Below are 15490 nucleotides of genomic sequence, written 5' to 3'. Positions count from 1 at the left end.
ACACACTTAAATTTAATTTCAGCCAAAGACACATAAAAGAAACTTGAATATGGGATTTGGGAAGTGACTTAGTTGGTAAAGTGTTTTCTTTACAAGTGTGAGTGACTGAGCCCACAGGTAAAAAGCCCAGATATGTCTGCTTGTACCTGAAATGTCAGTACGAGAAGGGCAGAGACTGGCAGATACCTGAGTTCACTGGCCAGTCAGCCAGCATAGCTGGTCCATGCGCTCCAGGTTCAGTGAGAGACCCAGTCTCAAAACAGTGAGATGAGTAATGATGGAGGAGGACCTCGGCCTACATACATATGCACACACAAGCAAGCTCACCTGTACATACGTGTACACACACACACATAAACCCAAACCCAAAAAGAAAAAAAAAAGAATATGTTGTTCTTAAAGTAAGTCAGGTAAAGTTCAGTGTGCATCCTAATTAGGTTTCCACTATTTTTGTTTTTAAAATTTTTTTCATCTATTTATTTGGCGCTAGGGGTAGAACCCAAAGCTTTGTCTCCACAAAGCAAATACTCTACTTTTGAACTATCTTCCCAACTCTTATACTCCATTATTTGTAATAAGCTAGATAATTCCAGACTAGAACATACATGTTCATGCTGATAACCACAGTCATTTGACTAGTCTAGTTTTTTTATGTTCAGACAGTTTTAGATATTGAAATCATAGAAACGAATATACCTATATAGTAAGATGTGAAACAGTATTTGTGGTGAAGATCTAATTTTAAAATTACGCCACTTTTAGGGAAAATGGACATATCTCAGTCAAGTGAAAGTAGGATCTACTTAGCTGACTCCAGAGTGATTTCAAACAATATATACTTTACTAATTTTGTATGTATTACTTGTACAAAGTAATAGGCTTCATTATGATATTTCCATGCATACCTTCTTAGTCTCTTGTATTGCTGTAAAAAACACCATGACTAAGCCAACTTTTATAAGAGAAAGTACTTAATTGAAAGCTGGCTTACTGTTTCAGAGGTTAGGTCCATTATCATCATGACAGGAAGCTTGGTGGCATGTAGGCAGGCACTGGAGCAGTAGCTGGGAGCCACACTCTGATCTGTAGTCAGAGAGCAACACTGGGCCTCGTGTGGGCTTTTGAAACCTCAAAGTTCACTCCAATGACACATTTCTACCGACAAGGCCACACTTCCTAATCCTTCTAATCCTTCCAAATAGTACAGTCTCTGAGCTTCTAGCTCTGAGCTCTGATTCTTCTGTAAGAATAAGTATATATTCTTATTAACATAATCACAACACGTAGAACTGCTTTAATTATACTCAGTCCTCAGTTCATTTTCTTGTCACCCTCATACTCCTTTTGCCCTTTCCACATCCCTTTATTTTGATGTCTAGTCCCACTCTTCACATTCTACGTAGGAGAGAGAATGTGCTTGTTTTGGTGAGTTTGGTTTATCTTACTTAATGTAATAATCTCCATTTCCATCCATTTTCCTATAAATGACATTATTGAACAACTGTTTTTTTTAAATATATATATATATATATATATATATATATATATATATATATATATATATATATATATATATCTGTGTGTGTTGCATAGGTGGTCAGAGGACAATTTGCACAAGTTGTTTCTTTTCATATACCACTGTGTGGGTCACAAGGGCCAAACCAGGCCTAGCAGCAAGCACTTTGATCCACTGAGCCATCCTACCACCTCTGGACAATACTTAGTAGTTGTCTGGTGGCCCCTGTGATAAAGACCAGAAAAACATATTTTATTTTTTGATAATTTTATGGCAACTATGTTTTTGTAGGTTTGAAGTGTGGCACATTAGGAACCAGAAATCCAAAGGCACCAGGTCTACTCCTAAGAGTCCTGCTGGTTCTGGAATCTGTGTGATGACCAAGGTGGTGGGCATGGCCACAGTTCTGGGCCCCAGGCCACCTCAGGAGTCTATGGAACCTTCACCCATTAAAGTTGAAGAGGATGAAGAGAAAGACAAGTGCCACCCTAGCCTAGAGCTATCCCGTAAGCGCTTCAGACAGTCTGGGAACCATGACACTCTTGAGCCAGTGGGACCTTCGACCATTAAAGCTGAAGAGGATGAAGACAAGGACAAGTGCCGCCCTAGCCTAGAGCTATCCAGTAAGAGCTTCAAGCAGTTTGGGTACCGAGATACTCTTGAGCAGTTGGGACCTTCAACCATTAAAGCTGAAGAGGATGAAGAGAAGGACAAAGGCCGCCCTAGCCTAGAGCTATCCCGACAGCGCTTCAGACAGTTTGGGTACCATGACACTCCTGGGCCCCGAGAGGCACTGAGCCAGCTTCGGGTGCTCTGCTGTGAGTGGCTACAGCCTGAGATCCACACCAAGGAGCAGATTCTAGAGCTACTGGTTCTGGAGCAGTTCCTGACCATCCTGCCTCGAGAGCTCCAGGCCTGGGTACAGCAGCACTGCCCTGAGAGCGCAGAGGAGGCTGTCACTCTCCTGGAAGACCTAGAACAAGAACTGGATGAGCCAGGACTACAGGTGGGCGGGAGACCATCAGATGCTAGGAGACCTGGAACATAACATCCTAGGCAGGAATTGGGGCTTATTCTTCTTTGTGTGCAAAACTGTCCCTGGGGAGATGCAGTACACACATCTGCTCACCCCAGATAGGGAATCCGTGGCAGATTGAACAGATACCACCGAAGTCCAGCTTGGTAAACTTGGACTTTTTGGGGGGGTTTATTTGGGTTACTTAACAGGAATATGGGTGAAGGATTACTTACAGGAGCAGAAATGACTCAAAGATAGCTGCATCATCAAAGCCTACCCAGCATTTATGACAGAGCACAGATCAGCTGGATAACTGGAGCATATGCACAGCTCAACAGGTTGGAGAGTATCCTGTTTCAGGCGAATCAGCTGGTCTGCATCTCCTTTGCAGCTCTGTTCCTAGTCCCAGAGGAACTCTAGCTGTTACTGCTTATTCTGGCAGGAAGGGGCCTAGTAAATCTGGTCTGTTTTCAGGGATTTCCTGAAGCTAGTTTAAGTTGTTTACCTTCCTATAGGATAGAAAGCAGAAACTTACTCAACACTGTCCAACAAGATTAACCAGACAGAAGTAAGTTTCTGGGGAGCTAGATCATCTTTCTCCCTATTGCCTGCTCTTATCCTGAAGTAACCTTGGGAACCAAGTGGGATGGGTGTTTTCCTTCTCCTAAAAGTTCTGCATAGCTCGCCTGAGATTTTTCTCATTCTTGAATCAGCTGTGCACACACCTAGCCATTTCTTACTGTCTCTAGGTCTCATCTCCTCCAAATGAACAGAAGCAGTCTTGGGAGAAAATGTCAACTTCAGGAACTGCAATGGAGTCCTTAAGCAGTACTGAGACCCAGCCCGTGGATGCCAGCCCTAAATATGAGTTTTGGGGGCCCCTGTACATCCAGGAGACTGGTGAGGAGGAGGTTTTCACTCAGGATCCAAGAAAGCGCCAAGGTAAGGACCCCTCTGAGTGTTCAGAGAAATGTATAACTCTAGGTGAGAGGTAACCTCTATCTAGATTGACCTGGCTGGTAGAGGCAGAAGGCATGCACTTTCCTCTCCTAAACCCTATTGCCTCAGACAGTTTCTCAGCACTAGGCCAGACAACATGCTTGCAGAGGGTTGAGCAGAGTGAGCTCAGTTTTAAACAGGAATGAGACGGATTGAGAGATATGGGCAGGTTGGATGAACCACTGTAGCACTAAGCTGGACGACAGTGGCCAGGTGTGGCTGCCTGTGAGCCTGAAGGGCCCAAAAAGAAAACCTGTTATTACCAGAACCAGACGAGAGCTGAGCCTTGTTAGGGAAGGAAAGAGTCACATGCCAGGAGCCCTGCTCCAGGTCTTGCCATTGGATAAAGAGACAATGGAATAGCCTCATTGTTAGACTGTCCCTGCCCTCACATCTTTTGGTGTACCCACTAGCAGACTCAAGCACAGCTAGACAACATGAAAAGTGTTTAGGCCTAAAGGTAGTTTCCTGGGATACAGAGCAGGACAGACTGGGTCTGGAAAAGATTGAACCTTTTCTAACCTCTGCAGACTTCAGAGGTTAAAGGCTAGGGGTTGGAAATGCAGCTCATTCTGTAGAGGGCTGGAGTAGCATGCAGGAGGCCCTGGGTTCTACCCCTGTACCACTGAAATCATATGTGGTGGTGCACACCTGCAACCCTAGCACTCAAATTCAGGGTCAGCCTTGGTTACATGGAGAATTCAAGACCAGTCTGGGTTTCTTGAAACTTTGTCTCAAAAAAAAAAAAAAAAAGGACATTAGGGCAACTAGCTGTTCCCTAGTTCAGATCTTCACAAATTATGATTTGCACAACAGACTTATTTTAGACTGGTAGTTTCTGCTCTTTTGCTCTTATAGTTTCATTTACATGGAGTAAAAATATCTGCAAAGAATAATCAGATTTACATGTTCATGAAAATATAGTTTCAAATATATTGTTTCAAATCTTGTTGTTTCAAATCTTGTTATTACCAGTTTTCATGGATACAGTATGTTCATGAGCAGAGCCATAGCCCTGAGAAATTGCCTGAGTTGCTTACAGTGGTTTAGATACTTGAAATTCCCTTGTTTTGAGCCCTGTTGAAAATATGTTCTTGTGCCAGGCATAAGTTCTAGCTCTCAGGAGGCAGAGGCAGGTATGATTTCTAGGCAGGCCAGCCTGGTCTATAGAGTGTGTTTTAAAACAGCCACTGGTGTATAAAGAGACCTTGTCTCAAAAAGAACAGAACAGACAAAAAGCTATTCTTAGGGCTGGAGATGTGGTTTAGCAGTTAGGAGCAGTATCCTCTCTCAGGGATGAAGCTGAGGTCACCAGGCTGGCGGGGGCAAGCGTCTTTGAGCCCTAAGCTGTTTTTTCACTGTTTAGATTCGTTGTGTAGAATTGTTAATACCATCTCCTAGTTATCTGGGGCTTCCATAGGCTGTAATTATACATGAAGAAAACCAAAATCATAACTGGTAACTCTTGGAAGTCTGAAGCAGGAGGATTGCCATGAGTTTAAAGTCACTCTAGACCTATCTTTGTGAGATATCCACCAGAGAAGACCACTGAGAAGTGGGTTCAAGCCAAGAAAACATCTTTATGTTAAGGTACAGACCCAAGTGCAGTCCCTAGCCTTTCTTAGGGTATGCTTTTAAGCATAAAAAAAACCCACATCTTGGGTTGACCCCTCAGTTAGTCAGCCAAAAAACAAGGTTAGTACATTTAGGGACTTTGTTAGAACTTTAGACTTTTGGTTTTTCGAGACAGAGTTTCTCTGTGTAGCCCTGGCTGTCCTGGAACTCACTCTGTAGACCAGGCTGGCCGCAAACTCAGAAATCTGCCTGCCTCTGCCTCCCAAGTGCTGGGATTAAAGGTGTGCGCCACCTCTGCTGGGCAGAACTATAGACTTTAATGGGTTGCATCTTTGTTCTTGTTTTGGCAAGTGTTCCTGCATGTGTGTTGAGTTCTAAAGCCTGAATGGTATTTCCATCATGGCATCAGTTATACTAAGGCCTGGGTGACTGTTATATTCTTAGTGTGTTCCAGGAGAGTCTTCAGAGTGAGACCCTGTCTCCCCTCAAAAAAGAAGGAACACCCTTTGTGGTGGTATGAGTAGGTTAGCCCCCTCGCCCCCCCGCCATGGGCTCATGTGTTTGAATGCTTGGCCCAGGGAATGGCACTATTAGGAGCTGTGGCCTTATCTGAGTAGGTGTGGCCTTGTTGGAGGAAGTGTGTCACTGTCTGGTGGGCTTTGAGGTCTCCTATGCCTTTAAGTCCCACCTAATGTGGAATCAGAACCTCCTCCAGAAGACAGTCCTTTTCTGCTGCTAGCTGATCAAGCTGTAGAACTCATGGGTCTTCCAGCACCATGTCTGCCTTCACACTGCCATGCTTCCTGCCATGATGAAAAATGAACCTCTGAAACTATAAGCCAGCCTCGACTATATGTTTGCCATTATAAGAATTGCCTTGGTCATGGTGTCCCTTCACAGCAATGAACCCCTAACTAAGACAGAAGTTGGTACCAGGGACTGGGGTATTGCTGTGATAGGCCTAACCATGCTTTTGTTTGGAGGAATGTGGATTTTGGAACTTTGGATTAGCAAAGCAGTGGAATGCTTCAAGTGGAGCTTAATGGGTCATACAAGTAGGAACATAGAACACAGTGGGGTTGGGTGATTTGAACTGTGAGGGCCTAGCTCAAGAGGTTTCGGAGAAAAAGAATTTTACTATGTTGCCTAGAGATTGTTCTTGTGATGTTTTGGTAAAGAATGTAGCTGCCTTTTGCCCATGTCTGAAGAGTCTGCCAGAGGCTAAGGTGAAGAGATCCAGATTAATTGGACTGACAAAGGATATCTCAAAAAAGTCTAGCATAGGCTCTGTCATGTTATTCACTCTTATGAAGAACATCTTGATCAAGCATAGCAAACTGAGAAAGGAAAGACCATTGGTGAAACTGAAGCATGAGTTGCAGTTGAAGGCCCTGGACTAAAGGGAACATGCACAAGTTGAGGTTTGTCACCAGGAAGAAAGCCTATGGGAGGCTATTGGTCAAAGTGATGCCTAGTTGCAACAGAAGACCCTAGTGTATTCAAGATGCCAGTACCATGCATGGCACGACCACCAAGGACGAAAGCAGCAGTGGGGTGGAGTCAGCCGGAGCCTAGAGTGCTATAGAGGGCAGAACTGGAGACTCCGTGATGTAGAGATGCCAGAGCCTTGGGGTACCTGTCAAGGAAAGCTGCTAACATGGAGGCGGTGGAACCAGACCAGGAGAAAGAATTGTGTTGTGGTCAACAAAGCTGGAACGGAGTTGGAAATCAGACATGGAGATGGAGAGTTTGGAGTTTGCCCAGCTGGTCTTTGGTCTTGCTTTGGTCTGTATTTTCTCACTATGACATTTTAGAATGGTAATGTGTATCCTGTGATGTTGGAAGTATGTGATCTATTTTATGATTTTGATTTTTGTAAGAGATTACAGTTAAAGAATTTCATGAGTCTCAGAAGAGATTTTGAACTTTGAACTTCTAAACATTGTTGAGCTAGACTATGGGGACTTTTGAAGTTGGACTAAATGTATTTTGCATTATGCTGTAGCTACAAGCCTATGGAAGCCAGGGAGTGGAATGTGATAGTTTGATAGGCTTGGCCCACAGGGAGTGGCACTATTAGGAGGTGTAGCCTTGTTTGAGTAGGTGTGGCCTTGTTGGAGGAAGTGTGTCACTGTCTCGGTGGGCTCCGAGGTCTCCTATGCCTAAACTCCACCCAGTGTGGAATCAGCCTCCTCCAGCAGACAGTCCCCTTTTACTGACTGCTGATTAAGATGTAGAACTCATGGGTCTTCCAGCACCATGTCTGCCTGCACACTGCCATGCTTCCACCATGATGATAATGGATCAAGCCTCTGAAACTGTAAACTGGCCCCAATTAAATGTTTTTGTTTTTAAGATTTGCCTTGGTCATGGTGTCCCTTCACAGCAATGAAACCCTAAGATACCCAACCTTTTGCAGGTTAAATCATTACCCCACAGCCCCCAGTTTCATTTAGAATACAATCATTGTCTTCTACCTCAGTCTGTTCTCTTCTTTCCCTTTCTTTTCTGTGCCACTTACTTCTGTCCCCTCTTCCTTCTGAGATTCTGACCCTTTGAAACTTGATTCCGATTGGAATGGCCAACCTCCCAACTCAAACCCCTGCTCTTGCCAACACCACATGAGTGAGCGAAGATTATAGATCGCTGATAGGCATATACTCCTAACCGACCACACCTTGAACCACTGTCAATAGATTTTGGACCCAAGATACATTTTCACATTTATAGATAGGAATTAGAGGCTGGAGTGTTGTAGAAATTTTTAATCCCAATCCAGCGATTTCTATCCCACTTTTGACCATTTAGTTCCTAGGGAAAACACACAAGAGCTGGGCAGATATCTACCCTCCATGCTGTTAGAATCTGCTTTCCTATTGATAACCCTGAGTTATTACTTACTACATTTCATCTGGGCTGCTCTTAACTCCAGTTGGCCAGCCCTCAGGGCCATGTTTTCTTGACTCTTAACCCATGGTATCTCCTTCCTCCTTCATGGTGAGATGGCTCAGTAGATAAACAATTGCTGCTCTTACAGAGGATAAAAGCTTCAGTCCAGTGCCTACATTAGGCTGCTCACAACTGCCTGTGACTCCCACTTCAAGAGACCTACTGGTCTCTTTTGACCCCTGCAGGCACCCACTTATGTGTGGCAGATACATGGGCATAATAAATGAGACACACATATAAATAAAAATAAATCTTTTTAAAGAGTAGGATAATTGTGACTGGAAAGTTGGCTTTGCAGTTACAATCACTTGCTCCTTTTGCAGAGGAACCATATTCAGTTCCCAGCACCCACATGGCAGCTTCAAACAATCCAGAACTGTAGTTCCAGGTGATCTGGCACCCATTTTTGGCCTCCACAAACACCAGGTGCTCGTGCAACACACTTACATATGTGTAGACAAAATACCCACACACACAAAAAATTATTTTCTTAACTAAAGAAGGTTACTGGCCTCAAAAGTGCTTTGTAAGAGAAGGTGACCTTGAACTTCTGGTCCTGTTTCCACTTCCTCCCAGGTGCTGGGATTTGAGATGTGTACCACCATACTCTGCTTCCTATCTGGAGGATTGTAAGTCAGGATACCACAGAGACTTGGGCTAATTTTACTGCAGCTCTGTTCCCAAATATATATCCAAAGTACAGAACCAGCCTAGGAGTCAACAGATAAAGAAAATGTGTACACACACAATGGAATTGTATTTAAATGTAAAGACTTAATAAAATTATGACAGTCGGAAGAAAAAATTAAAATAGGGTAAATTGTCTTCCATTCATTGCCCTTTTCTTAGTCACTTGTCAGTTCTACACAAAGTGGAGAGCCAAGAAATATTACCAGAGCTGGAAATAAGGCTATTTGTTGTTGTGTTGTCGTGGGGTTGTTTTGGTTATTTTGTTTTGTGTTTGTGAGTTGGTTTTGGCTTGATTTTGTTTGTTTTTGTCTTGTTTTTTTTGTTTTGGTCTCTACCTGCCTGGAACTATGTAAACTAGGCTGCCTCAAAAACCAGAGATCTGCCTGTCTGTGGCTCCCAAGTGCTAGGATAAAAGGTCTGCACCACTAAAGTTTTAGTGTGCAGTTTGGAAAAAAGACTTTTAAGTGCTCTTAAGAGAGAGGAATTGGCAATAACAGCCTTTCTTAAAGTCTCAAAGAGACTTACATGCCCCGAGAAGGTATGCTGGACAGGAAGAAGTGAGCCAGTAGCACGGGCCACAGGGGCAAGCTGGCCAGTCTGCCTGAGCTCTGAGTGGAGCTCAGTCATCCCTAAGGCATTGAAACCTGGTCTTTACCCTGCTAGAACTTGAGCTCTGACTTTCTTTTTTTTATCTTCGTGACTGAGGAACCCTTCAAACCAGAAATTCTCTCTGAGTATGTTGCAGAAGCAAATGTGAAGTCACAGAGAATACTCCAGCGTAATTGTTTCCAAGCATACAGGAGGACAGAGTGGGAACAGCCTTTCTAGAGACTGTGAATTGTAAAATAATCAGGTGATTGACACTGGAGGCAGGGGTCTCATGTGAATGAGACCATAAACTAGATGAGACAGTGGTTTTATTTTATTGCTGTTAGAGCCATTCACACATCCATCATCCTTTCAGACCCCTCTACTACCTCACCTGGTGGCCCTGTTTCCCTGGACAGCTGCTGCTTCAGAACAGGAACAACTAACACACCCTTAACCCACCTGTTTGCAGGTTTTAAGTCGAATCCCCAGAAGGAGGACTCAGCAGATGAGCAGAGAAGTTCTGAAGAAGAGTCTCATGCAGATGGACTCAAAAGAAACATCATCCCCATGATTACTGCCAATAAGTATGGATCGAGGTCAGAAAGGCAGTGGGCCAACAACCTGGAAAGGGAGAGAGGCACAAAAGCCTCTCTTCAAGACACAGGTTCCAAGAAAGGGGCAGAACCAGCATCTACTAGGCCTGCCCCAGGAGAGAAACGTTACATATGTGCAGAGTGTGGGAAGGCCTTTAGCAATAGCTCAAACCTCACTAAACACCGGAGAACACACACTGGGGAGAAGCCTTATGTGTGTACAAAGTGTGGGAAGGCTTTCAGCCACAGCTCCAACCTTACCCTTCATTACCGAACACACCTCGTGGACCGGCCCTATGACTGTAAGTGTGGGAAAGCCTTTGGGCAGAGCTCAGACCTCCTTAAACATCAAAGGATGCACACAGAAGAGGCGCCCTATCAGTGTAAAGACTGTGGGAAAGCCTTCAGTGGAAAGGGCAGCCTCATTCGACACTATCGTATCCACACAGGGGAGAAGCCCTATCAGTGTAATGAGTGTGGGAAGAGTTTCAGTCAGCACGCAGGTCTCAGTTCCCATCAACGCCTGCATACAGGGGAGAAACCCTATAAGTGTAAGGAGTGTGGCAAAGCCTTCAACCATAGTTCAAATTTTAATAAGCATCACAGAATTCATACTGGCGAAAAACCCTATTGGTGTAACCACTGTGGGAAAACCTTCTGTAGCAAGTCAAATCTTTCCAAGCATCAGAGAGTCCACACTGGAGAGGGAGAAGTACAGTAACTGTCTGTTCCCGTCTGTTGTTATCGTTGTTGTAAACGTTAGAATGTGAATGCTAGGAAGAAGCTCTGTAATACATTTGATGTTTGATAGTAGGTTTTGCTCTAGTCATCAAGGGGTGCCTTGGAGGGAGAGCTCCACAGTGATGGACAGAGCAGACAGGAGGTGTACAGAGAGCAAGGAGCTCCACACTGGTCACCTCGACCAGCAGTCCCTCCTCACACTCCAGGCCCCAGTGTACTGTGTGTCCAGTATAGTTAAGGAAGAAACATTAAAATTGTTTAACTGTTTTAACATGTATTTCACAGTTGTAGTTTGTAAAGAATTGAGCCACCTTGAACAGTCTGATTCAGAATAAACGTGTAGCATCATGTAATGCCTCAGGACTATTATTGTGATAAATAATGTTGTTATAGAACTTTGTTTTTAAATTTTATTGGGTGAGTGGATGAGTGTGTGTATATGCCCTAGCACATGTGTGAAGGCCAGAGGACAACTTCCACCCCCAAAATTTAAAGCTTTAAAGATGCAGATTGTCTCCTCCTTCCATCCAGCATGTGGGTCCCAGGGATCAAACTCAGGTTGTCAGGCCCAGTGGCAGGCTTCTTACTCACTAAAGCTATCACTGCCATAGTTATTGAACATTCTTTTGGGTAAAGCATTGGCCAGGCTTGGAGGTACACTTCAACACTTGAGAGGGGCCATAAGTGCCAGGCTGGCCAGATGTCTCAAAGAAAGAAAAGGGAGGGGAAGGCGGAGAAAAGAAGGAAAGAGCAACTGTGTCCAGCCTGGCACTTGTGAGCGTGTGTGAGAAATTAGAGAGTGTGGGTAGCAGGTGCCTAACAGTTGCACTGTGCTGTGTCTTGACATAAGGAGCACACGTTTTCATTATTGCGATCATTTGTCAGCCTGTGAGTTTTGTTAATCCGTCTATGCCAGCGTCTATGAAAATCAGTTCTCCGCAGTCAGCTTTCTTCTGAAAGCTCCAGAAATTGAAACCCAACAGGATTACCTTAAATCTTTCCCCGAAAAATCTGAATGTGGCCTGTGCAGTGGTAAACATCTCCTGGCTCCTGTGTCCACTGCTGCCTAGAAACCCAACTGCTCTCCTTCCTTCTGCTGCTTGCTGGTCTCCATATTGTGACTTTGCTTATCCCTATCGATAACCTTGATATACTAAGAACTGGGTAATAAGAGTTTCCTGTGGAGCGCCAGGCCTGAGAATTACTACATACCTCTACTTACATCCCAGCAATCGAGCCACGCCTCTTCCCATCACCTTTCTGTGGACAAGAGTTGATACGCTTGCTGTGGCCTGGCACTAGCCCTCTCCATGCTCCTATACCCAGGCCCAAGACAATTGAATTTTTAATGTGTGTATACACGCACAGGTTAAGCATACTTACATATAGGTGCTTATGCAGGCTTGAGGTGTCAGATTCCCCATGGAAATAAAGTTACAGATGGGGCTGGAGAGATGGCTCCAGTGATTTAAGAGCACTGGTTGCTCTTCCAGAGGTTCTTTCTAAGTTCAATTCCCAGCAACCACATTTTGGCTTACAACTCTCTCTCTATAATGGGATCTGATACTCTCTTCTGACATGCAGGTATAAATGCAGATAGAGTACTCATATACATAAATAAATCTTTTTTTTAAAGAAAAGTTACAGATGGCTGTGAGCCCCCTGACATGAGTGATGGGAACTGAACTCGGGTCCTCTGTAAGAACAGTATGTGTTCTTAACCACTGAGCCATCTCTGACAATATTAAATTTTAACTCCATCATTATTTGTTGGTGGTAGTGGTGGTGATGATTTGAGGAGGCAGGATCCATGCAGCTCCAGTTGACCTGGAACTTATGTAAACCATAGCTTTGAACCATAGCTAGCTTTGAACTCAACAGATCCTCCTGCCTCTGCGTCTTGAATTCTGAGATACTAAAGGTGTGAACCACCATGCCCTGTCTGACATTACTTTGTTCTTAGAATTGCATTTTTAATTATGCGTATATCTGTGTGCACATGAGAGCAGGCGCTTATGGAAACCAAAGGTATGGGACCCACTGCAGTTTGGTGCTCCCTGATGGAGATCCACTGCAGTTCGGCGCTCCCTGATGGAGGTTCTGGAAACCAAACTTGGGTCTTCTGTCAAGAGCAGCACATGTTCTTAGCCACTAAATCATCTCCGCCCTTAACTTTCCTCTAATAGCCTTTCAGCTTGTGACTCCTGATATGTAGGCTAGGTCATGCCACCAGGCTGTGGTACTTAGCTCTCCTTCCCCCAGAAGTCTGTCATATTCCCTTTGTCCTGCAGAACTGAAGGCTCTCTAGTCACTCCCACACCTCCCATACCTCAGTACCATGACCACTTGTCTTGATAAGGCTCTTCTGAAGAGCTCCCAGCTTCCATTCTCTGAACTTGGCATCTTTTTCTTCTGAATCAAGGAGCAGGTTAAGACACACACAAAGTCATGTACCAGCCAAATAAGGAGAGTGGGACACTGAAAATAAAAGCTGGCTTTTTCTTACTGTTAAAGTAACTTGGGAGAAGTGTATTTGGGTATCCTCCCTTAAACTCAGTACATTGAATGATGACCTTTCTTGTTTGTATTTCCTGATAAAAGAGGCCCACAGAGGAATTGAACTTCAAGCAGTGGTGTGTGTGCGTGTGTGCGTGTGTGTGTGCGCGCGCGCGCGCGTGCGCACGCATATGTGGGCGCACACAATAAATACTAGCCAAAGGAAGCTGTTGCAGGTCTATTAATACCTCACAAAATGATCACAAGACAATGTCAAAGACAAAGACAGTGCAGCAGGAAAATGTTACTTTTAGAGCAGCACGTATCTAGCAGGCTGGCCTCAAAAGATAAGCAAGACGTGGTGAAGGAGTTGACTCTGGGTAAAAACAATCACTGTACAACTCTGACAGCCAGAATCCTGTGTAGAGAGTCTAATGGGGTAACACCCATCTGTAATTTCAGTATCTACAGCAAGATAGGAAAAAGAGACAAAGTGTCCAGAAGCTCATATGCAAGCTAGCCTAGGGCAGAAACAGAAGAGAAACCTCACCTTAAAGGGGGAGTGGGGGATGGGCACTGGGGTCTCAACAAGGTGGTAAGAACTGACTTGCAAAGCATGTCCTCTGACCACTACACATATGCCTTCACTCATGCACACATATACAAAATAGTATATATTCAGAAGTTAAGATGGGCAGAAGGCCAGTGAGGTGGCGCTTATCTACTGAGTCTGACAACTTGAATTCAGTCCCTGGGACTCACATGACAAAAGGCGAAAACTGACTTCTGAAAGCTGTACTGTGACCTCCACATAGGATTTATGTGTCCCCCTGACATACAATAATTTAAAAAATAAAATTAAAGGTCCTGGATGGCTAAAGGGTTAAGACCACTCCTTGCCTTTTCAGAGAGCCTGAGTTAGGTTCCTAACACTCATACAGCATGTAAGTCCAGGTTTAGGGGATCTGATGCCCTCTTGTGGCTTACATGGACACCTGCAAGCATGAGTTGTAGTACACACAGACACATATATATATAATAAAAAAAAAAAGTACAGGATAACTAAGAGTAACAAATCCACAATTGTGGTAAGATGTATTACACTTTTTGCAGAAACTGGTTAATAAACATATAATACAGATATGTAAAATTCACAAACTAATGTCTGCCTAGGTTATTAAAATTTCTTGGCAGTACCTTATATGGCCCAAACTGGCCTTGAACTTATTATGTTCAAAGGTGACTCAAGTTCTTGCCTTCAGCTCCCAAGTGCTGGGCTTACAGGCATGAACCATCAAACCTAGTTTATGCTAGAGACAGATAGACAGATAGAAGCCTGGTTTCATGGTTGCAAAGCAAGCATTTTTGTGAACTGAGCTACAGCCCCTATTCTTTCCTGTAAGTATGTATGTGTGAGTAAGGGTTTGCACTTGTCAGGAAGTCAGAGGACAACTTCCAGGAGTCAGTTCCAGCCTTCCGCCTTACATCGAGGCAGGATGTCTCTATTCCAGACTGAGCTTCTAGGCAGCTCTCCCTGTCACCGCTGCCTGCCTTGCCTTAAGATTATTGGGGTCCCAAATGTACACTGCTTCCTGCACCTTTTACACAGGTTCATGGAACTGAACTTAAGGTCAGAACCGCATGGCAAGTGGCTTCACCCACTTTGTGGCCCCTGTTCTTCTTGATATGTAATTTGGGTGCTGGGAGTTGCACCCAGGTCATGCGTATCCTAAGTACACACTACCACTATTCCTTTCCAACTGTGAAAGTAATGCACAGTCATGTAGGACAGTATTAAAGATCAAGGGGGAAATTACCCCAGCACAATGACCGAGTCACACATAGAATACTGGTTTCATGGTTGCAGGATAGGCATTCTTGGGGGAAGCACAAGGACACATACTGCCATGCAGTAACTGCAGAGCCAGCTTGGGGGGCATTATTAACTTGGTAGAGATGGAGGCTGGTGTGCGCAGTGAATTGGAAGAAGTGTGAGGTGGGAGTGATGGTGCCAGGGCTCAGGTGATAAGAGTACCTGCTTAGCAATCGCAGGACCTAGCAAAGCTTGCCCAGGCAGAGGCAGGAGAGATCAGTTCAAGGTCATCTTCCGGACAGTTCAAGGCCAGTCCGTTCCAGAAACCCTGTGTTAACACTAAGGGGCTGGTGAAAGCTCTATGGCTCGGTAGAAGCCCCCTTGCCTAGCATTCATGAGGCTGGGTTCAGTCCCCATAGACAAAATAAATGAACATATGGTAAGGCTCTCACAGGAATTCCTTGGGTAGGTAGAGTGGGAGGACGCCCAGGAAGAGGCGTTACATGGTA

The 15490-nt window shown here is 44.4% G+C and overlaps 1 protein-coding gene across 4 annotated transcripts in view; it reads left to right on the top strand.

The window, feature by feature from the left end:
• Zkscan1 (zinc finger with KRAB and SCAN domains 1) overlaps positions 1 to 11020 on the top strand; it is a 45459-nt gene extending 34439 nt beyond the window's left edge. For 3 of the 4 annotated variants that reach the window (XM_076923400.1, XM_076923399.1, XM_076923401.1), the window contains exons 2-4: positions 1808 to 2522; positions 3284 to 3476; positions 9808 to 11020. In XM_076923400.1, the coding sequence (XP_076779515.1) occupies positions 1893 to 2522; positions 3284 to 3476; positions 9808 to 10652 (1668 nt within the window). In that variant the 5' untranslated portion in view covers positions 1808 to 1892 and the 3' untranslated portion in view covers positions 10653 to 11020. The remainder of the gene's footprint in view (positions 1 to 1807; positions 2523 to 3283; positions 3477 to 9807) is intronic. The other variant, XM_076923403.1, reaches the window with a different exon arrangement.
• The last annotated feature ends 4470 nt before the right edge of the window (positions 11021 to 15490 follow it).

The sequence above is a fragment of the Arvicanthis niloticus genome, chromosome 24, assembly GCF_011762505.2.
Source record: "Arvicanthis niloticus isolate mArvNil1 chromosome 24, mArvNil1.pat.X, whole genome shotgun sequence".
Taxonomy (NCBI): Eukaryota; Metazoa; Chordata; class Mammalia; order Rodentia; family Muridae; genus Arvicanthis; species Arvicanthis niloticus.
This window is presented reverse-complemented; position numbering and strand designations above follow the sequence as displayed.